The sequence below is a fragment of the Ranitomeya variabilis genome, chromosome 2 (assembly GCF_051348905.1).
Source record: "Ranitomeya variabilis isolate aRanVar5 chromosome 2, aRanVar5.hap1, whole genome shotgun sequence".
In the NCBI taxonomy this organism is placed as follows: Eukaryota; Metazoa; Chordata; class Amphibia; order Anura; family Dendrobatidae; genus Ranitomeya; species Ranitomeya variabilis.
The window spans coordinates 538,638,047-538,661,023 of NC_135233.1; the positions used below are offsets into that span (position 1 = coordinate 538,638,047).

Here is a 22,977-nt window from a genome sequence, read left to right on the forward strand (position 1 = left end):
TATCCCGACACAGGTCTGGGAAAGGGAAGGAAAAACAAAGAAAAAACACATCCAGAAAACAGCAAAGTCAGGAAGGGGTTAAATGAACACATTTTTTCATAAAAAAACAAACATTTATTGCATTATACTGCACTGTCTGTCTATTGCTTGCTGAAAAATGAACTAGCCGAGAATAAGTTAAGGTACCTTCACACTAAACGACTTTGCAGCGATAACGACAGTGATCCGTGACGTTGCAGCGTCCTGGATAGCGATATCGTTGTGCTTGACACGCAGCAGCGATCTGGATCCTGCTGTGATATCGCTGGTCGTTGCTGAAAGTTCAGAACTTTATTTGGTCATCAGATCGGCGTGTATCGTTGTGTTTGACAGCAAAAGCAACGATGCCAGCGATGTTTTACAGTGGTAACCAGGGTAAATATCGGGTTACTAAGCGCAGGGCCGCGCTTAGTAACCCGATATTTACCCTGGTTACCATTGTAAAAGTAAAAAAAAAAACAGTACATACTCACCCTCTGATGTCTGTCACGTCCCCCGGCGTCCGCGCTGCTGCTCAGAGCTTCCTGCACTGAATGTGTCAGTGCCGGCCGGAAAGCAAAGCTGCTACTGCCGGCGCTTACACAGTGCAGGGAAGCGGACACCGGGGGACGCAAATGTAAGTATGTAGTGTTTTTATTTTTTTACATTTACACTGGTAACCAGGGTAAACATTGGGTTACTAAGCGCGGCCCTGCGCTTAGCAACCCGATGTTTACCCTGGTTACCCGGGGACTTCGGCATCATTGGTCGCTGGAGAGCTTTCTGTGTGACAGCTCTCCAGCGACCACACAGCGACGCTGCAGCGATCGGCATCGTTGTCGATATCGCTGCAGCGTCGCTTAGTGTGAAGGTACCTTAAGTGAGGTTTTTGTTTTGACAGGGTAGTTTATAGGTTATGTTTGTTCTTCTAAGCTACTCAGAAGAAGAAACTGCTGTTTTATGATTACATGAAAGTTGAGCCTTTTGGCCAATAATTAGTTGAGAAGAGCTCAGCAGAAGATCGATAGGAGTTGTAAATTGAACGATTCTTCTTTAACGCACTCTACAACCAGCAAAAGACAGAACACCACAGATGAGTTAGAAGGCAAACAGTGCAATATTTTTAATGAGGCCAAAATACAAAAATGATTTTCAGCCCCCAAAAATCATGCACATTTACGTAAGCCAGCAAAAGAATATTAGCAATACAATACAAAGCTATACAATCCACTATCTGTATGCTTCACAATCTGCTTTCAAATATAATTACAGAAGCATTGCCTCAATTTTTGGGGACTTTCTACAAGTCTGTTTTTTTCTACCCATAGAGGCCCATGCCGAAGACTCCATTTCTACTAGAATTCAGATTTAGAAGCATGTGTACTTAAATGTGAATAAGCAGGTCAATGTGTACAGTGGGTACTTAAAGTATTCATACCCCTTAAAATTTTTCACTCTTTCATTGCAGACATTTGGTAAATTCAAAAAGTTCATTTTTTTCACATGAATGTACAACTCTGCACCCCATCTTGACTGAAAAAAAAACAGAAATGTAGTAATTTTTGCAAATTTATTAAAAAAGAAAAACTGAAATATCACATGGTCATAAGTATTCAGACCCTTTGCTCAGTATTGAGTAGAAGCACCCTTTTGAGCTAGTACGGCCATGAGTCGTCTTGGGAATGATGCAACAAGTTTTTCACACCTGGATTTAGGGATCCTCTACAATTCTTCCTTGCAGATCCTCTCCAGTTCCATCATGTTGGATGGTTAACAGCCATTTTCAGGTCTCTCCAGAGATACTCAATCGGGTTTAGGTCAGGGCTCTGGCTGGGCCAGTCAAGAATGGTCACAGCGTTGTTCTGAAGCCACTCCATTGTTATTTTAGCTGTGTGCTTAGGGTCAATGTCTTGTTGGAAGGCGAACCTTCGGCCAAGTATGAGGTCCAGAGCACTCTGGAAGAGGTTTTCATCCAGAATATCTCTGTACTTGCTGCATTCATGTTTCCTTCAATGACAACCAGTTGTCCTGTCCCTGCAGCTCAAAAACACCCCCTTGCATGATGCTGCCACCACCACGTTTCCCTGTTGGGATTGTATTGGGCAGGTAATGAGCAGTGCCTAGTTTTCTTTACACATACCGCTTAAAATAATCACCAAAAAGGTCTATCTTTGTCATCAGACCAGCAAATCTTATTTCTCATAGTCAGGGAGACTTTCATGTGTTTTTTAGCAAACTCTATGCAGACTTTCATATGTCTTGCACTGAGGAGAAGCTTCCGTCGGGCCACTCTGCCATTAAGGCCCAACTGGTGGAGTGCTGCAATGATAGCGGAGTTTGTGGAACTTTCTCACATCTCCCTACTGCATCTCTGGAGCTCAGCCCCACAGTGATCTTGGGGTTCTTCTTTACCTCTCTCTCAAGGCTCTTCTCCCACGACTGCTCAGTTTGGCTGTACAGCCAGGTGTAGGAAGACTTTGGGTGTCAAAAACTTCTTCCATTTAAGGATCATGAAGGCCGCTGTGCTCTTAGGAACCGTGAATACTGCAGAAATTCTGTTGTAACCTTGGCCAGATCTGTGCCTTGCCACAATTCTGTCTCTGAGCTCCTTGGCCAGTTCCTTTGACCTCATGATTCTCATTTGGTCTTGACATGCACCGTGAGCTGTGAGGCCTTGTATAGACAGGTGTGTGCCTTTCCAAATCAAGTCCTATCAGTTTAATTAAACTCCGCTGGCCTCCAATGAAGGAGTAGAACCATTTCTCAGGATCACAAAGAAATATACAGCATGTGACTTAAATATGAGTGTCTGAGCAAAGGGTCAGAATACTTATGACCATGTGATATTTCAGTGTTTCTTTTTTATCTTTTTTATTAAATTTGCAAAAATGTCTACATTTCTGTTTTTTTCAACAAGATGGGGTGCATCTGGGTTTTCACATTAATTTGAAAAAAATGAACTTTTTGAATTTACCAAATGGCTGCAATGAAACAAAGAGTGAAAAATTTAAAAGGGTCTGAATACTTTCTGTACCCACTGTATATGGAAGTTCAGCCTACACACAATCAGGGGAGGGAGATAAGAAATTTTAGAAGGCATTTAACTATTTTTGGAGAAAGTAAGAGGTCTTCTTTAGTTTTTTCCAAAACACCATGGTTCGATTCATCAAGACCAGAGGTTATTAAGGAGGTTTTGATTCAGGGGCATGCTGGAGTCAGATGTTCCTGATTCATTGAAGGGGTTGTTTATTAAAAGAACAACCCTCTTCTTGACCTTAATGTTTACATTGTTAAAATAAAAAAAATCTATACCCCCCTCCTGAACCAGTGCAATTCCAATGGTGTCTTGGCTCACGTGTTACATCAGGTTAGTCATGCGCCAATAAGAATTGGTGTTATTGTCACCGCATTCGGATGTATACGTAATCAAGAGTAAGTCAGGGCTGCAGCTGCGCTTTCACTTCCTCTAGATTACTTATATAGCTAAGTATAAGTGTTTTTACAGAAGCAAACAATCAGCTTGAGAAGTGGTTATCCTAGGCTTGGACAACCCCTTTAAGAAGTGCATACCTCTAAATTAATCATGAGCATCTCATAAGCGGTGTCTGCCTAAAAAAAAAAAAAAGAAGCTTACTCCAGCCATTTTGGTGGAGCTGGGCAAAAATTGTTGTGAATAAGCCAAAAGTCGCATAGTGACTTTTCAGTTTTTTTAGCCAGTTTTCTCGCCTTTAAAGGTTTGATAAATTGGGCCTATATATTTTAACCATTTCTGGATAAAGGAAAACCATACATGATGATTACAACTGTGCATACAACTCACTTTGCTACAGCTATGTGTAATTGCTGCTGCACTTCAGTTCTCACATTCCCACTCAGGTTTGAAGAAAGCTGATCAGTTGTTGACTGGAGAGAATCCATCAGCTGTTGTAGCTGTGCAACCAATGGCTCACTTATTTGTTGATCGATGGCTTTTTGGGTCTTAAGATGGTTTTCCAATTGCTGCAGATCTGAAAAGGAATTATGTATTATTGATAAAGCAAATATGTCATATCACTTGTAAACTATTGTAATAATGTTCCATTTACAACAAATGTAATGCATTCTCTGTGCGGAAAAAACAAAGTTAATGGAGATTATCAAATCTATGCAAATTGAATTAGTGTTGAATGTTATGAAATTTGCAGGTCCCGACAAATTTGAACAATTTACAACTCAATTTGCGGAAATCAACCCCAAAAATGAGTGCCACCATTTTATACATTAAAGAGGATTGCCTCAGCTACAGAAGGTTCACATAGCTTCAGAGCTTTCCCAAAATAAAATGCAGCAGTCAGATCACATGGTATAGTGCAGCCAATAAGGAGGGACTATTATAACTTAGAATAGCAAAGTTAGAAGCAATTTGGGTATGTGCGCACGTTGCGGATTTCCTACAGTGCAGAAACGCTGCAGATCCGCAAGTGATTTAAAGTACAATGTAAATCAATGTGAAAAAAAAAATGCTGTGCAGATGGTACGGAAAAGCTGCAGATTAATATAAGTAGCATGTCACTTCTTTTTTGCAGATCTGCAGCGTTTTTGTACCCATTAAATTATAGAAATCCGCAGGGGTAAAAAATGCAAGAAATCTGCAAAAAATCGGCAGCAAATCTGCAACAAAAACGCACAAAAAACGTGACAAATCCGCACCTGCGTTTTCTGCCAAAAGATGCAGAATCCGCACCAGAAATTCCTAACCCGCAACGTGTGCACATAGCCTTTTGCGGTGATTTGATATAGTAAGGGGATGTAAAGCTCACCGTTTAGCAATAGAGCTAAAAAGAGAAAGTCAAGAAACATTGGTCAAATACAACAGACAATAAGCAGCTGTACAACTGCAGTACATAAGGGTACCATCACACATTGAAATTTCCATCGCTACGACGTTACGATTCGTGACGTTCCAGCGATATCGTTACGATATCGCTGTGTCTGACACGCTACTGCGATCAGACACCCTGCTGAGAATCGTACGTCGTAGCAGATCGTTTGGAACTTTCTTTCGTCGCTTGATCACCCGCTGACATCGCTGGATCGTTGTGTGTGACAGCGATCCAGCGATGTCTTCGCTTGTAACCAGGGTAAACATCGGGTAACTAAGCGCAGGGCCGCACTTAGTAACCCGATGTTTACCCTGGTTACCAGCGTAAACGTTAAAAAAACAAACCGTACATACTCACCCGTCGGTGTCCTTCAGGTCCCTTGCCGTCTGCTTCCTGCTCTGAGTGCCGGCCGGAAAGTGAGAGCAGAGCGCAGCGGTGCTGTGATCTGCTCTCACTGTACGGCTGCACTCAGAGCAGGAAGCAGACGGCAAGGGACCTGAAGGACACCGACGGGTGAGTATGTACTGTTTGTTTTTTTACGTTTACGCTGGTAACCAGGGTAAACATCGGGTTACTAAGCGCGGCCCTGCGCTTAGTTACCCGATGTTTACCCTGGTTACCGGGGACTTCGGCATCGCTCCAGCGCCGTGATTGCAACGTGTGACCGCAGTCTACGACGCTGGAGCGATATTCATACGATCGCTGCGACGTCACGGATCGTGCCGTCGTAGCGATCAAAATGGTACTGTGTGACGGTACCCTAAGATCAGTGCAGTAGTCTGCAAAGAGTACAGAGATCCAATTGATAGAGCAACAGCTGCCAGAAGCAGTGTGATCAGTGATATGGTGTAGCAATTAGACTTTTACTCTTTATGTAGTGGGAAGCTGCAGTTAAGCACAGAAAAGCAAATTAAAATCAGTGTCAGTCAGGCCGGCGTCACACTAGGCGTAAGACAATACGGTCCGTTTTTTACGACCGTAATATGGCCGTAATACGCAGAAATGTTCTAAAAATAGTGATCCCTATGTCATCCGTAGGCAGGGTGTGGCAGCGTATTTTGCGCATGGCATCCTCCGTATGTAATCCGTATGGAATCCATACTGCGAGATTTTCTCGCAGGCTTGCAAAACCGACATCTAATGGATTTATGGGCTCAAATGTTCGTTAAAACATATATACAGTATATATATATATATATATATATATATATATATATATATATATATATATATATACTGCTAATTAGCAGAGCTCCTGACTGTAAAACCCCAGGGAATGAATGGAAAGCAGGGGAATGTCCTGTAGTTACCTTGAGTCGCGGTGATGCGCCCTCTGCTGGATGTCCTCATATAAACTCGAGCGTGGAAAAATTCCCAGGCTCGAGTTCATTTGAGGACATCCAGCAGAGGGCGCATCACCGCGACTCAAGGTAACTACAAGGTCTGCATTTCAAAACGTCACTACTTCCCTTCCGAGCCCCGGCGTGTGCTCAAATAGTGGTTTACCCCCACATATGGGGTACCAGCATACTCGGGACAAACTGGGCAACAACTATTTGGGGTCCAATTTCTCCTTTTACCCTTGTGATAATAAAAAATTGCTTGCTAAAACATCATTTTTGAGGAAAGAAATATGATTTTTTATTTTCACGGCTCTGCGTTGTAAACTTCTGTGAAGCACTTGGGGGTTCAAAGTGCTCACCACATATCTAGATAAGTTCCTTTGGGGGTCTAGTTTCCAAAATAGGGACAATTGTGAGGGGTTTCTACTGTTTAGGCACATCAGGGGCTCTGCAAACCCAACGTGACGCCCGCAGAGCATTCCATCAAAGTCTGCATTTCAAAACGTCACTACTTCCCTTCCGAACCCCGACGTGTGCCCAATCAGTGGTTTACCCCCACATATGGGGTATCAGCATACTCAGGAGAAACTGGACAATAACGTTTGGCGTCAAATTTCTCCTGTTACCCTTGGGAAAATAAAAAATTCCGGGCTAAAAAATCATTTTTGAGAAAAGAAAAATTATTTTTTATTTTCATGGCTCTGCGTTATAAACTTCTGTGAAGCACCTGGGGGTTTAAAGTGCTCACCACACATCTAGATTAGTTCCTTGGGAGGTCTAGTTTCCAAAATGGGGTCACATGTGGGGAAGCTCCAATGTTTAGGCACACAGGGGCTCTCCAAACGCAACATGGTGTCCGCTAATGATTGAAGCTAATTTTCCATTCAAAAAGCCAAATGGCGTGCCTTCCCTTCCGAGCCCTGCCGTGTGCCCAAACAGTGGTTTAGCCCCACATATGGGGTATCATCATACTCAGGACAAACTGGACAACAACATTTGGGGTCCAATTTCCCCTGTTACCCTTGGGAAAATAAAAAATTCCGGGCTAAAAAATCATTTTTGAGTTAAGAAACATTTTTTATTTTCACGGCTCTGCGTTATAAACTTCTGTGAAGCACCTGGGGGTTTAAAGTGCTCACTATGCATCTAGATAAGTTCCTTGGGGGGTCTAGTTTCCAAAATGGGGTCACTTGTGGGGGAGATCCAATGTTTAGGCACACAGGGGCTCTCCAAACGCGACATGGTGTCCGCTAATGATTGGAGCTAACTTTCCATTCAAAAAGTCAAATGGTGCGCCTTCCCTTCCGAGCCTTGCCGTGCGCCCAAACAGTGGTTTACCCCTACATAAGATATATCGGCATACTCAGGAGAAATTGCCCAACAAATTTTAGGATCCATTTTATCCTGTTGCCCATGTGAAAATGAAAATATTGAGGCTAAAAGAAATTTTTTGTGAAAAAAAAGCACTTTTTCATTTTTACGGATCAATTTGTGAAGCACCTGAGGGTTTAAAGTGCTCATTATGCATCTAGATAAGTTCCTTGGGGGGTCTAGTTTCCAAAATGGGGTCACTTGTGGGGGAGCTCCAATGTTTAGGCACACGGGGGCTATCCAAACGCGACATTTTGTCCGCTAAAGATTGGAGCCAAATTTTCATTCAAAAAGTCAAATGGCGCTCCTTCCCTTCCGAGCCCTGCCATGCGCCCAAACAGTGGTTTACCCCCACATATGAGATATCAGCGTACTCAGGACAAATTGGACAACAACTTTCGTGGTCCAGTTTTTTCTTTTACCCTTTGGAAAATAAAAAAAAATTGTTGCTAAAAGATCATTTTTGTGACTAAAAAGTTAAATGTTCATTTTTTCCTTCCATGTTGCTTCTGCTGCTGTGAAACACTTGAAGGGTTAACAAACTTCTTGAATGTGGTTTTGAGCACCTTGAGGGGTGTAGTTTTTAGAATGGTGTCACTTTTGGGTATTTTCAGCCATATAGAACCCTCAAACTGACTTCAAATGTGAGGTGGTCCCTAAAAAAATGGTTTTGTCAATTTTGTTGTAAAAATGAGAAATCACTGGTCAAATTTTAACCCTTATAACTTCCTAGCAAAAAAAAAAATTGTTTCCAAAATTGTGCTGATGTAAAGTAGACATGTGGGAAATGTTATTTATTAACTATTTTGTGTCACATAACTCTCTGATTTAACAGAATAAAAATTAAAAATGTGAAAATTGCAAAATGTTCAAAATTTTCGCCGAATTTCCGTTTTTTTCACAAATAAACGCAGAAATTATCGACCTATATTTACCACTATCATGAAGCCCAATATGTCACGAAAAAACAAACTCAGAATCGCTAGGATCCGTTGAAGCGTTCCTGAGTTATTACCTCAGAAAGGGACACTGGTCAGAATTGCAAAAAATGGCCAGGTCATTAAGGTCAAAATAGGCTGGGTCATGAAGGGGTTAAAAAATCCAGCACCTGCAACAAGGTCAAATACCTACCTGAAATTTCTTGTCACTATTTTTGAAAAAACGGTTCGATATTGTTAAAGAGATAGAAAAGTGAACCAAAAAATGTAAATATTTACTTGTGAGGGTGTCTATTTTTGCACACTTGGTTTACTGATCTAATGTGGCAACCACACAACCTAAACGTATATTGAAGCCACGTTTTGTTTTCTGCAAGTGTAATTGACTAGCTTTTCTTGTTACATTCTTCTTGGCAAAGGTTGCTGTACAAAATGTACAGTAAAAGATAAAATGGCAAAGGATGAGGCAGTGTAAAAAAAACAACAAGAAAAAAAAAAACATACCATAACTAAAAATATGGCTGCGTAGGCACCATCAACAGCTGTCTGGGCAAGCAAATTAGAGGAAAGGAAGAGGAAGGCGTTTATCAAACTTATGGCACATTAATTCTCTCATTCCCAGCAGAATGGTGCTACATTTGACAAAGGCAGCTCGAGTCAGTGTCCTGCACAGAATTGCCTGACTGATCAGAAATGACAGGCATAATTTTTGGACTGTTTAAATATTAGAGAAAAAAAAACAAAGGCCCTGATTCATTAAAGGTTAAGAAATCTGTCGTATAACACTTTGATAAGTGGTAACATTTTTACACAACTCCTGGTTGCATACACAGTTTGCATCTTTTGGTGCTTCTTGACAGTTTCATCCAGCTCTGCCAAAATATACAGAACTGGGGCAGGACGGCTGCATGATTCACAGATCATCCAATTAATGCAAAACTGTGGCGTATATTATACCACAAATCTTATTCCATTAGCTGACTTAAGCAAAACTTATGTTAAGGCGCACAACACTTTTCAAATGTGCCTGATTTATTAAAACGAGTGCCCCTATTAAAGAATCAGGCAGCTTTGACTGCAGCACATTATCAAAAGCAGTCTTAATTAATGAGGGCAGAAAAGTGATAACAGGGCAATTGAAGACTTTGTTGTATTGCAATTTGGGGCAAATTCAAGTGAACAGAATTGTATTTACTTATTTTTTTTAAATTAATTGATCCTGTCATATCAGAATTTCAAAAGATTCAATCATCTCTAAAACTTACCTTTTCTAGAGTTAGTCTGGGGACTTCAATTTCTCATTAAGTGAATACGATATAGTATTGTGACATTCAAGCAAACCAATTGATAGTCTGACCCAAGATCTTATGCCATACATGTCTTTATGGGCCACTGAGCGTTTGTGATTTGTATCGAATCTCACACTATCATCTGGGAATATATTGAGCCAAGAGAAAAGGCAAGCAAGGACACATACATTTCTAATAAAACATAACTTCAGCAAATGTTTGACTGATGTACCACACCAATGATTTGATATGATGTTACTTGCACATAGCATGGCACACATTTAAAGTGGCATACTCCACGGAAATGTTTTTAACCCCTTAACGACCGCCAATAGGCTTTAAGATGGCAAATTACTCCTCAAAAGGGAACAAGTGAATAGAAACTCCTCCTCCCCACACACACAAGCACAATTCCTGTGAATGAGAGATGTACATGACAACGGATAACCTGTAGTATCTCCCCGATTTGGTTTAGGAAACAATTGGAGTCTATCAACTCCTCAAATATCGCTGTCAGTCACAACAGTGGTATTTAAGTGGTTACAAAAGGGTAATGAGATCCCCTATGGCAAGATCAACCCATGAGACCTGTGAGATCTAGCTATAAGCAGGGTTCTTGGGTTATGTCAGTGAGTCACGCGTACAGCTGTCCATGAGACAAGAGAACAAATGAAAAAAAAGTGTAAAGACAGAACATATGAAAGAAAAAGATGCACATGAAACCAAATAGAATATAAAACATAATGTTTATTAGGAATATGTAAAAACAGTATTAAAAGGTAAACATGAAAAAGTCCCACACTCTCCCAGAAGACACTGTAGCCAAAATGTGCGTTGGGGTGGTGGCACCACAGCTCCCAGGTAAACCAAACTCTGCACAACATTTATTTACTTTCATTTATCATGACATAGTCCTTGTGTTAGTTCGCTATGGTATGTGAGTAATCACTCACCAGCTTCAGTTTGAGTCTTGTTTCTGACACTATGCACTTTGTTATATCACCTTCCATTTACCTGTGCATCTTTATTTTGCCTGCTATTTTGTGTCATCTATATAGCGGTAGTGCCCTATTTTTCTGACCAATCACTGTCTTCACTATGCAATTCTTTTTCATGTTTACCTTTTTGTTTTTCTATATTCCTAATAAACATCATGTTTTATATTCTATTTGGTTTCCTGTGCATCTTTTTCTTTCATATGTTCAGTCTTGCTCTTGTTGCATTATAACCTTTCTACATTCTCCTCACTTTAAGGCTGGGGTCACACTTGGCGTAAGACAATACGCCACGTATTATACGTCCGTACTACGGCCGTAATACGGAGAAATGTTCCCAAAATAGTGATCCGTAGTCAGGGTGTGTCAGCGTATTTTGCGCATGGCATCCTCCGTATGTAATCCGTACTGCGAGATTTTCGCGCAGGCTTGCAAAACCGACATCTAATGGATTTATGTGCTCAAATGTTAGGGAAAACATATATACAGTATATATATATATATATATATATATATATATATATATATATATATGTCATTGAGACACACACATATATATATATATATATATATATATATATATATATATATATATATATATATATATATATATATATATAGTCTGTATTTATATTTCATTCAGCGCGATCTCTGTGAACAGCCGGTAATTCAATTACCGGCTTTTCATTTCTCCTGCACAAACCCGACAGGATATGAGACATGGTTTACATACAGTAAACCATCTCATATCCCCTTTTTTTTTGGCATATTCCACACTACTAATGTTAGTAGTGTGTATGTGCAAAATTTCAGCGCTGTAGCTAAAATAAAGGGTTAAATGGCGGAAAAAATTGGCGTGGGCTCCCGCGCAATTTTCTCCGCCAGAGTGGTAAAGCCAGTGACTGAGGGCAGATATTAATAGCCTAGAGAGGGTCCATGGTTATTGCCCCCCCCCCCCATGGCTAAAAACATCTGCCCCCAGCCACCCCAGAAAAGGCAAATCTGGAAGATGCGCCTATTCTGGCACTTGGCCACTCTTTTCCCACTCCCTGTAGCGGTGGGATATGGGGTAATGAAGGGTTAATGCCACCTTGCTATTGTAAGGTGACATTAAGCCAGATTAATAATGGAGAAGCGTCAGTTATGACACCTATCCATTATTAATCCAATTGTTTGAAAGGGTTAAAAACACACACACACACACGATTAAAAAGTATTTTAATGAAATAAACACAGCGGTTGTTTTAATAATTTATTGTTCTCTCAATCCATTTCCAGGCCCTCGCTTGGCAAAATAATAAACGCACAAGATACATACCCTCAGCTGAAACATCACGTCCCACGAAGTAATCCATCTGAAGGGGTTAACTAATATTACAGGCACGAGCTGCGATAAACCACTCGCTCGTGCCTGTAATCCCCGGGTGCTGAAAGGTAAGCTGGATCTGTACTTACATTGAGTCCCGGTGATGCGCCCCTGCTGGATGTTCTCATGAACTGCAGCCTGGGAACTTTTTTCCACGCTCCAGGTCATATGAGGACATCCACCAGGGGGCGCATCACCGCGACTGAAGGAAATGTAGGTCAATGACCTACATTTCATTCATTCGCCGGGGAATTACAGGCACGAGCGAGTGCATTAGCAGGGCTCATGCCTGTAATATTAGTTAACCCCTTCAGATGGATTACCTCGTGGGACGAGACGGTTCACCAGAAGGTATGTATCTTGTGCGTTTATTATTTTGCCAAGCGAGGGCCTGGAAATGGATTGAGAGAGCAATAAATTATTACAACAACCGCTGTGTTTATTTCATTAAAATACTTTTAAATCATGTGTGTGTGTGTTTTTTTTTAACCCTTTCAAACAATTGGATTAATAATGGATAGGTGTCATAATTGACGCTTCTCCATTATTAATCTGGCTTAATGTCACCTTACAATAGCAAGGTGGCATTAACCCTTCATTACCCCATATCCCACCGCTACAGGGAGTGGGAAGAGAGTGGCCAAGTGCCAGAATGGGCGCATCTTCCAGATGTGCCTTTTCTGGGGTGGCTGGGGGCAGATGTTTTTAGCCACGGGGGGGCCAATAACCATGGACCCTCTCCTGGCTATTAATATCTGCCCTCAGTCACTGGCTTTACCACTCTGGCTGAAGAAAATTGTGCGGGAGCCCACGCCAATTTTTTCCGCCATTTAACCCTTTATTTTAGCAGCTACAGCGCTGAAATTTTGCACATACACACTACTAACATTAGTAGTGTGGAATATGCAAAAAAAAAGGGGATATGAGATGGTTTACTGTATGAAAACCATGTTTCATATCCTGTCGGGTTTGTGCAGGAGAAATGAAAAGCCGGCAATTGAATAACCGACTTTTCACTAAAACCGCTGCGTATTTCTCGCAAGTCACACTGCTGGTCCGTGTGGAATCCGTATTTTTCTCGCCCCCAGAGACTTTCATTGGCGATTTTTTTTGCGCAATACGCTGACAAACGCAGCATGCTGCGATTTTGTACGGCCGTAGAAAGCCGTATAATACTGAACCGCAATATACGGCTAATAGGAGCAGCCCCATTGAGAATAATTGTGCCGTATTTAATGCGAGTTTTACGGACGCAGTTTCTGCGCTCTTACGTCCGTAAAACACGCATGTGTGACCCCGGCCTAATACAGGGTCACTTGACTATTTACTATTATTTTCCTGCTTCTATTAGCCACATCATTTAAAGTTGTCTGCCCACTAAAAGCACAGCATTTGAATTAAAACAAAAAAAGTATACAATTGGTATCACCACATCCATAATGACTCAATCAATAAAATGGTCACGGTATCTATTCAGTAAAAAATTAGTAGGCAACGGCAGAAGAAAATAATTCATGTAAGTGGACACCACTAGCTATATCATAAACTAAAAACGAGGAGAAAGAGGAAAAGGTAACGAGAATTAAAAAAGTTTTTATTAAGTACCTATTAAAAACAATCAGTTAGACTAGTTTCACATTTGCGGTAGAATCCGCTGCGTTTATGCGCAACCTGAAACGCATGGTAAACCGCATGCAAACGTGTGCAAACGCAGCGCTTCTTAGACGCACAAGCTTATGCATGCGGTCAAAAAAATGCAGCGTTTACATGCTTTCTCATGCGTTTTGGATGTGTCTGCGTTTTTTTTGTGCGCATGGTGGAAAATTTTACAGGAGAAAAATCTAGATAAACAGACACCGCCAATTGGACAACAGTGGGCGTATGTTTTGGGATACCTTTATATAGACCCTTGGACTGCTGAAATATTCTCAGTTGCTACTGTATCCTGTGTCACGATCAAAGTGACAAGTGATGGTGAGCATGTAATCTATGTTATATGTACTGTATGTCTGTATGTTGTATGTATGTATGTACTGTATGTGGCATGTCGCATGATGTCGCATGGCGCATGTTGTCGCATGCTGCATGTTGTTGCATGGCGCATGTTGCCGCATGCCGTCGCATGGCGCATGTTGTCGCATGCTGCTTGTTGTCGCATGCTGCGTGTCGGCGCATGTTGTCGCATGTCATCACATGCTGCATGTCGTCGCATGCTGCATGTCGTCGCATGGCGCATGTCATCACATGCTGCATGTCGTCGCATGCTGCATGTCGTATGTTGTCGCATGCTGCATGTTGTCGCATGGCACATGTTTGTCGCATGGCCCATGTTGTCACATGCTGCATGTCATCGCATGCTGCATATCGTCGCATGGCGCATGTCATCGCACGCTGCATGTCGTCGCACGCTGCATGTCGTCGCATGGCACATGTTGTCGCATGGCACATGATGTCACATGGTGCATGTCGTCGCATGCTGCATGTCGTCACATGCTGCATGTCGTCACATGGCACATGTCGTCGCATGGCACATGTCGTCGCATGGTGCATGTCGCCACATGGTGAGTGTCGCCACATGGTGAGTGTCACTGCATGGTGCATGTCGCCGCATGGTGAGTGTTGTCGCATGGTGTGTGTTGCATGTATGTATGTATGTATCAATTTAAAGAGAACCAAAGGAGACTTTATATTTTTTATAAAATTAATAAACCTTTATTGTAACAACATTTAAAAATTGACTAAAAATGATCCGCATATGACATGGTAATGTAAATGCACAACACACAAAAGTGCAAAAAAGACACCAAATGCAGTTTGTGTGATGAGACACCCCGTATGGTTAAATCATATCCCGTGTCCGCACAATGCTCTTATCCACATGGTTGAGACAAATAGCTCACATATATATTCCAAATAATCTAAGGATCTGAGGAGCACCTGCTCTATAGATAGAGTCAGTCTCTCAATAAGATTATAAGTTTTAGCCTAAGTAAATTCAGGTGCCCCCTAGAACTAATACCATACTTGCAATGATGTGCTTGCAATGAGCAAAGAACCCCCCTCCAATGAACTTATGAGGGGAGCATGTCTCACCTGACACCGGGTAAGTCTCAGCACACACCCCTGACGCGCGTTTCGCTGCTGTGAGCCTCGCTTTCTCAAAGGGGGAAGTGTTTTAGAATGGCTTACAGGACCTTAAGTAACCATAGTAGCGCACCATGTGACCATCACATGGTGACGCCTCCCCTTAGGCTGTATGTGTACGGCGCATGCGCGCACCGCTCTCCAGGTCTCCCCGCCCCCGCCCGGACATATCCAGCAGTGGGCACAAGCAGGAACAGAGGTCCCGATTGCACCCACCCCAGGACGTCGCCGGACGGGAGCGGGGGGAGCGCAGAGAGAGGAAACCAGCATGCGCACTACAGCTGGGGATGTCATATTCTGCAAAGATTAGAAAAACAAATGATAAAAAGTGTAAATAACTTTAAATGTGATATATATTATATCTTCTGCTGCCAAACTCTGTTCCTGCTTGTGCCCACTGCTGGATATGTCCGGGCGGGGAGACCTGGAGAGCAGCTGTCTGTGGAGCCTGGGGACACGCCTGCTACTGACGTCACGTCAATTTCCAGAGTCTGGAAATTGACGTGACGGCACAAATGAGCGGCGGCTGAAGCCTGGGGGTCATGTGACCCGGACTCAGCCACCAGCATAGCGCCGCTCACAGGCGAAAACGGCTAAGGAAGGTATTTACACAAATCATCAGGGGCCCCGGGGGGATACATTGGGGGGTTAATTGAAAGCAGTGGACAGCCCCTTTAATTAATTCAGGGTTGCCACATCAAGCATATTTGAAAAAATTACTACAGGCCAAAGTCTTGTTTGCCTCTTGCATGAATATTCTCCCACCATTTGATCCATTTTGTCTACACCTCCTTTAGTTTAATTGCAATACAGGATGATTTCTGGTTTCAATTTCCTGTCATTGCTGTCAATACTGCAATCATAATGCATGGTACTGAGCAATATAACGTATTTCTCCTTCTGCGCTTTGTAAGATACCAGTGTTGCTTTTTTGTTGAAACCAAAGACATTCTCAAAGTGCTCGCTGTGGATTGTGTTTCATTGCTTGAGGAATTTCTCGTCGGTTTGGCTTCATAGTACCAACAAATGTAACAGCTTTTTCAAGGAGAAAATTGCCCAGTGCAACATCTATCTATATAAGCGTCTAAGGTCCACTTCAGCGACAGGCTCAGTCCGGCGGTGAATTGGCCCCTCCCTACTCCCCTCCACTCAGTGACCCCTCCATACTCCAATCCAGTCAGCGCCCACATACCGTTTTAGCAGTCCCTTATGCAGCATCAATAGTAAAAACTTATGTTAAAAATAATAATAAAAAAAAAAACATTCTCACCTTCCGCGGCAGCCTTTCCCGCTCCTCGCGACGCTCCAGTCCCAAGAATGCATTGCAGCAACGACCCCAGATGATGTAGCGGTCTCGCGAGACCACTACATCATCACGGGTTATTGCTGCAAGGCAGTACTGGGAACGGAGCATCGCAAGGAGCATCACTAAAGGCCTGGGTCGGATCCGGGGGCTGCCGGAAGGTGAGTATATAACTCTTTTATTTTAATTCTTTTTTTTTTTTTTTTTTAACAGGGATATGGTGCCCACATTGCTATATACTACGTGGGCTGTGTTATATACTACGTGGGCTGTGTTACATACTGCGTGGGCCATGTTATATACTGTGTGGGCTGTTATATACGTTGCTGTGCTATACACTATGTGGTGGTGCTATATACTATGTGGATGTGTTATGTACTGTGTGGGCTGCTATATACTACGTGGGCTGTGCTATATACTAGGTGGGCTGTGCTATATACTACGTGGGCTGTGCTATATACTACGTGGCTCTGCAATATACTACGTGGCGGTGCTATATACTATGTGGGCTGTGCTATTACTACGTGGGCTGTGTTATATACTGCGTGGGCTGTGCTATATACTACGTGGGCTGTGCTATATACTAGGTGGTGGTGCTATATACTATGTGGCTGTGCTATATACTACGTGGCTGTGCTATATACTACGTGGCTGTGCTATATACTATGTGGCTGTGCTATTATACTACGTGGGCTGTGTTATATGCTACATGGGCTGTGAGACTCTTTAGCCTGGGGCCCTCAAAAACCTGGAGCAGGCCCTGGCTTCACTAATTGGTCACAACCGGCCGGTCGTGACCAATCAGTGACCGGCGCAGTCCGGCCACGAATTAGCGCGGGATCTGAACCACGCTTCGCTAATTGGTCGCGCCCGGCCGGTTCCTGTGTATTCATTGCATTATTCTGAAATCTTAATAAACTACATACATATTTTAGAATACCTGATGTGTTAGAATCGGGCCACCGTCTAGTTGGCAATAAAATTGTCCATGGCAATGTTTCTACCTGAATTGTATATTGGTACAGCAAGTGTTTTCACAATCTCAGACCCTAGATCTTTCAGTACTGGTGCATCAACTTCTTTGCCACAGTAGATAAGCCTATTTATGCCATAATAATTTGCAGAATCACACATCCAGAAGATTTTTATTTCATACTTGGCTGGTTTACTGGGCATGTATTGAATGAACTTGCAAATTCCTCTGAAGGGTACAAGTTGCTCATCTACTGTAACATTAGTACTAGGTTGTAAAGTTAGGTGCAATTTTTAAATATGTTCCAGATGTAACTGATAGAGGCAAATTTGTCTGTTTGGAACCTCGCTGCAAGAATTCGCTTATCAAATCAAGTGTTTCTTCTAATTTACTCATATCTGTCCACTGCCATTGTCGTTTTATACACTGTGTGCAGAATTATTAGGCAAGTTGTATTTTGATCACATGATACTTTTTACACGTTCTACTCCAAGCTGTTCAGGCTGAGAGCCAAATACCAATTAAGTAAATCAGGTGATGTGCATCTCTGTAATGAGTTGTCTAATGACATCAAAACCCTATATAAAGTGTGCTTAATTATTAGGCAACTTCCTTTCCTTTGGCAAAATGGGTCAAAAGAGAGATTTGACGGGCTCTGAAAAGTCAAAAATTGTGAGATGTCTTGCAGAGGGATGCAGCAGTCTTGAAATTGCCAAACTTTTGAAGCGTGATCACCTTACATTCAAGCGTTTCATGGCAAATAGCCAACAGGGTCGCAAGAAGCGTGTTGGGCAAAAAAGGCACAAAATAACTGTCCATGAATTGAGGAAAATCAAGCGAGAAGCTGCCAAGATGCCATTTGCCACCAGCTTTGCCATATTTCAGAGCTGTAACGTTACTGGAGTAACAAAAAGCACAAAGTGTGCAATACTCAGGGAGATGGCCAAGGTAAGGAAGGCTGAACAAAGACCACCTTTGAACAAGAAACATAAGATAAGATATTTCTTGGCCCAGTCTTGAAGTTTTAAGACTGACTTTTCAAAGGTTTTATGGACTGATGAAATGAGAGTGACTCTTGATGGGCCAGATGGATGGGCCAAAGGCTGGATCAGTAAAGGGCAGAGAGCTACACTCTGACTCAGATGCCAGCAAGGTGGAGATGGGGTACTGGTATGGGCTGGTATCATCAAAGATGAACTCGTGGGAACTTTTCGGGTTGAGGATGGAGTGAAGCTCAACTCCCACACCTACTGACAGTTTCTGGAAGACAACTTGTTCAAGCAGTGGTACAGGACGTATACCTCTCGGAACAGTGTCTGGGAGGCTGTGGTGGCAGTTGCACACAATGTTGATCATAAACAGATCAAGCAACTGACAATCTATGGATGGAAGGCTGTTGAGTGACATCATAAAGTAAGGTGGCTATATTGGTCACTAATTTTTTGGGGTTTTGTTTTTGCATGTCAGAAATGTTTATTTCTAAATTTTGTGCAGTTATATTGGTTTACCTGGTGAAAATAAACAAGTGAGATGGGAATATATTTGGTTTTTATTAAGTTGCCTAATAATTCTGCACAGTAATAGGCTCTTTCACACTTGTGTCATTTGATGTACGTCGCAATCCGTCGTTTTGGGCAAAAAACGGATCCTGCAAATGTGCTTGCAGGATGCGTTATTTGCCCATTGACTTGTATTGCCGACAGATCGCGACGTATGGACATATGTCGCGTCCGTCGTGCACTGGATCCGCCATGTTTTGGCGGACCATCGGCACGAAAAAACGTTCAAGGGAACGTTTTTTCGTACGTTGGATCCGCCATTTCTGACCGCGCATGTGCAGCCAGAACTCCGCCCCCTCATCCCCGGACTTGAGAATGGGCAGCGGATGCGTTGAAGAACTGCATCCGCTGCCCACATTGTGCACAAATTTCACGTGCGTCGGTACATTGGGCCGACAGTTTGCGACGGCCCCGTACCGACACAAGTGTCAAAGAGGCCTTACCTGCACAAACAGATATCCTAAGATAGCCAAATCTTAAAAAAACCCACTCCAACTTCCAAACATATTAAGCTTTGATGTTTCAGCCTTTTGGGTTGATTGAGAACATAGTTGTTGATCAATAATAAAAATAATCCTATAAAATACAACTTGCCTAATAATTCTGCATACTCTGTAGCGTATAATTCTCTGATTGAAACATCATATGATTTTTGAATCCCTGCCAGCAGTGAAAATCCAATCTACTATATAAATGTCTAAGGGTCACTTCCGTCTTTCTGTCCTTCTGTCTGTCATGGATATTCATTGGTCGCCGCCTCTGTCTGTCATGGAATCCAAGTCGCTGATTGGTCTCGCCAGCTGCCTGTCATGGCTGCCGCGACCAATCAGCGACAGCCACAGTCAGATTAGTCCCTCCCTACTCCCCTGCAGTCAGTGCCCGGCGAACGCTCCATACTCCCCGCAGTCACCGCTCACACAGGGTTAATGCCAGCGGTAATGGACCGCGTTATGCCACGGGTAACTCCGTTACAGCCGCTATTAACCCTGTGTCACCAAGTTTTTACTATTGATGTGACCACGACATCATCACAGGTCCTGCGCTCATACCAACCCTGGGACCGGAAGCAGCCGCGTGCACCGCACACAGGCGACAGGACTACAAGGGGCCCTCAGAAGAGGAGTATATGTTTATTTTTTAACCTGTGACATACGTGGCTGGGCAATACACTACGTAGCTGGGCAATATACTACATGACTGGGCAATATACTACGTGGCTCTGTGCTGTATACTACGTCGCTGTGCAATATACTACGTGGCTCAGTGCTGTATACTACGTCACTGGGGAATATACTACGTAACAGGGCAATATACTACGTGGCTGGGCAATATACTACGTCGCTGGGCAATATACTACGTGGCTGGGCAATATACTACGTGGACATGCATATTCTAGAATACCCGATGCGTTAGAATCGGGCCACCATCTAGTATATGCATAAAGTTCCTCTTTTGAGACATTTTTCCAGGACTTACTTTTTGCACATGGTATGATCCACCCCCTGGCCCCTCCACCAGCAACCCTGACTACAAATAAAGTAACTTCAGACACAAACACTGCTAAGTACATGATAAAAATAGCAGGGGCCTAAAAAGCCCCCGTTCGGTACAGATGTGTTTTTCCCCAAAAAAGCATTGCTACACCAACATGCCTAACAAAAAAATTATATGAACAACTGGATATTACTAACAATGACATATTTGAGGAATACCTTGAGTTTCAAAATTTTAACTAAAGTAATTTTGCAGATAATAGCAAAAAAAGTAAGCACCGGGGCCTAAAAGGTCCCCGATACGCATTCTAGGGTTAATGTGTAGCAAGTTATTTTTTAATGGTTTCAACACTCTAATTAATTAATACTAATTATTGAGGTACTAGATGGTGGCCCGATTCTAATGCATCGGGTATTCTAGAATATGTATGTAGTTTATTTATGAAGATTTCAGAATAATGCAATGAATACACAGGTTTCGGCCGGCCGGGCGCGATCAATTAGCGAAGCATGGTTCAAATCCTGCAACAATTCGCTGCCTGTCACTTATTGTTCGCGGCCGGCTGGGCGCGACTTATCAGTGAAGCCAGGGCCAGCTCCTGGTTTTTGAGGGCCCCAGGCAAAAGTGTCTCACAGCCCACATAGCATATAACACAGCCCACGTAGTATATAGCACAGCCATGTAGTATAAAGCATAGGCACATAGTATATAGCACAGCCACGTAGTATATAGCACAACCACATAGTATATTGCACAGCCACGTAGTATATTGCACAGCCACGTAGTATATTGCACAGCCACGTAGTATATTGCACATGCACGTAGTATATTGCACATGCACGTAGTATATTGCACATGCACGTAGTATATAACACAGCCCATGTAGCATATAGCACAGCCCACGCAGTATATAGCACAGCCCACACAGTATATAGCACAGCCCACACAGTATATAGCAAAGCCCACACAGTATAACACAGCCCACGCAGTATATAACAGTCCACATAGTATATAGCACAGCCCACGTAGTATATAGCACAGCCAACGTAGTATATAGCACAGCCCACACAGTATATAGCACAGCCCACAGTATATAACAGCCCACACAGTATATAACACAGCCCACATAGTATGTAACAAAGCCACATAGTATAGAGCACAGCCACGTAATATATAGCACAGCCATGTAGTATATAGCAGCCACGTAGTATATAGCACAGCCACATAGTATATAGCTCAGCTACGTAGTATATAACAGCCACATAGAATATAGCATAGCCCACACTGTATATTGCAGAGCCACATAGTATATAACACAGCCCACACTGTATATTGCAGAGCCACATAGTATATAACACAGCCCACGTAGTATATAACAGCCACATAGTATATAGCACCACCACATAGTATATAGCACCGCCACGTAGTATATTGCACTGCCACGCAGTATATAGAACAGCCCACGTAGTGTAGAGCGTAGAGCACAGCGATTTAGTATATGACAGCCCACACAGTATGTAACACACCCCACGTAGTATATCACACAGCCCACGTGGTATATAGCAATGTGGGCACCATATACCTTTCAAAAATTAAGAATTAAAATAAAAAATAGTTATATACTCACCTTCCGGCGGCCCCGGATCCAGCCCAGGCCTTTAGCGATGCTCCTCGCGATGCTCCGTTCCCAGTCATGCCTTGCGGCAATAACCTGTGATGATGTAGCGGTGTCGCGAGACCACTAAGTCATCTGGGGTCGTTGCCGCAATGCATTCTTGGGACAGGAGCGTCGCAAGGAGCGGGAAAGGCTTCCGCGGAAGGCAGAAGGTGAGAATATAATGTTTTGGTTTTTTTTTAATATTTTTAACATATGTTTTTACTATTGATGCTGAATAGGCAGCATCAATAGTAAAAAGTTGGTCACACTTACGGGGTTAATGGCAGCGTTAACGGACTGCGTTTTGCCGCGGTGTAACACAGTCCGTTTATCGGACTGCTAAAATGGTATGTGGGCGCTGACTGGAGGGGAGTATGAAGGGGGCACTAACTGGAGGGGAGTAGGGAGGGGCCAATTTGTGGCCTGATAATGCCTGTCGCTGATAGGTCGCGCCCAGCCGGCCGCGACCCATCAGCGACGTGGGATTTCCATGACAGAGAAACAGACGGAAGTGGACCTTAGACCAGGGTGGATAAAAATCAATGTTTTTTTAAAAAAAATAAAAAAAAAAAAAAACGGATTTTTTTTATTTAAATCAGATTTTTTTTATTTAAATCAGATTTTTTTTATTTAAATCGGATTTTTTTCAATAAACGGCTTTTTGA

General features: G+C 42.7%; 1 protein-coding gene across 3 annotated transcripts in view; it reads right to left on the reverse strand.

The window, feature by feature from the left end:
* Positions 1-22,977, reverse strand: part of EDC4 (enhancer of mRNA decapping 4) — a 1,216,007-nt gene that overhangs the window by 306,758 nt on the left and 886,272 nt on the right. For all 3 annotated transcript variants that reach the window (XM_077288123.1, XM_077288125.1, XM_077288126.1), the window contains one exon: positions 3,839-4,025. In XM_077288123.1, the coding sequence (XP_077144238.1) occupies positions 3,839-4,025 (187 nt within the window). The remainder of the gene's footprint in view (positions 1-3,838; positions 4,026-22,977) is intronic.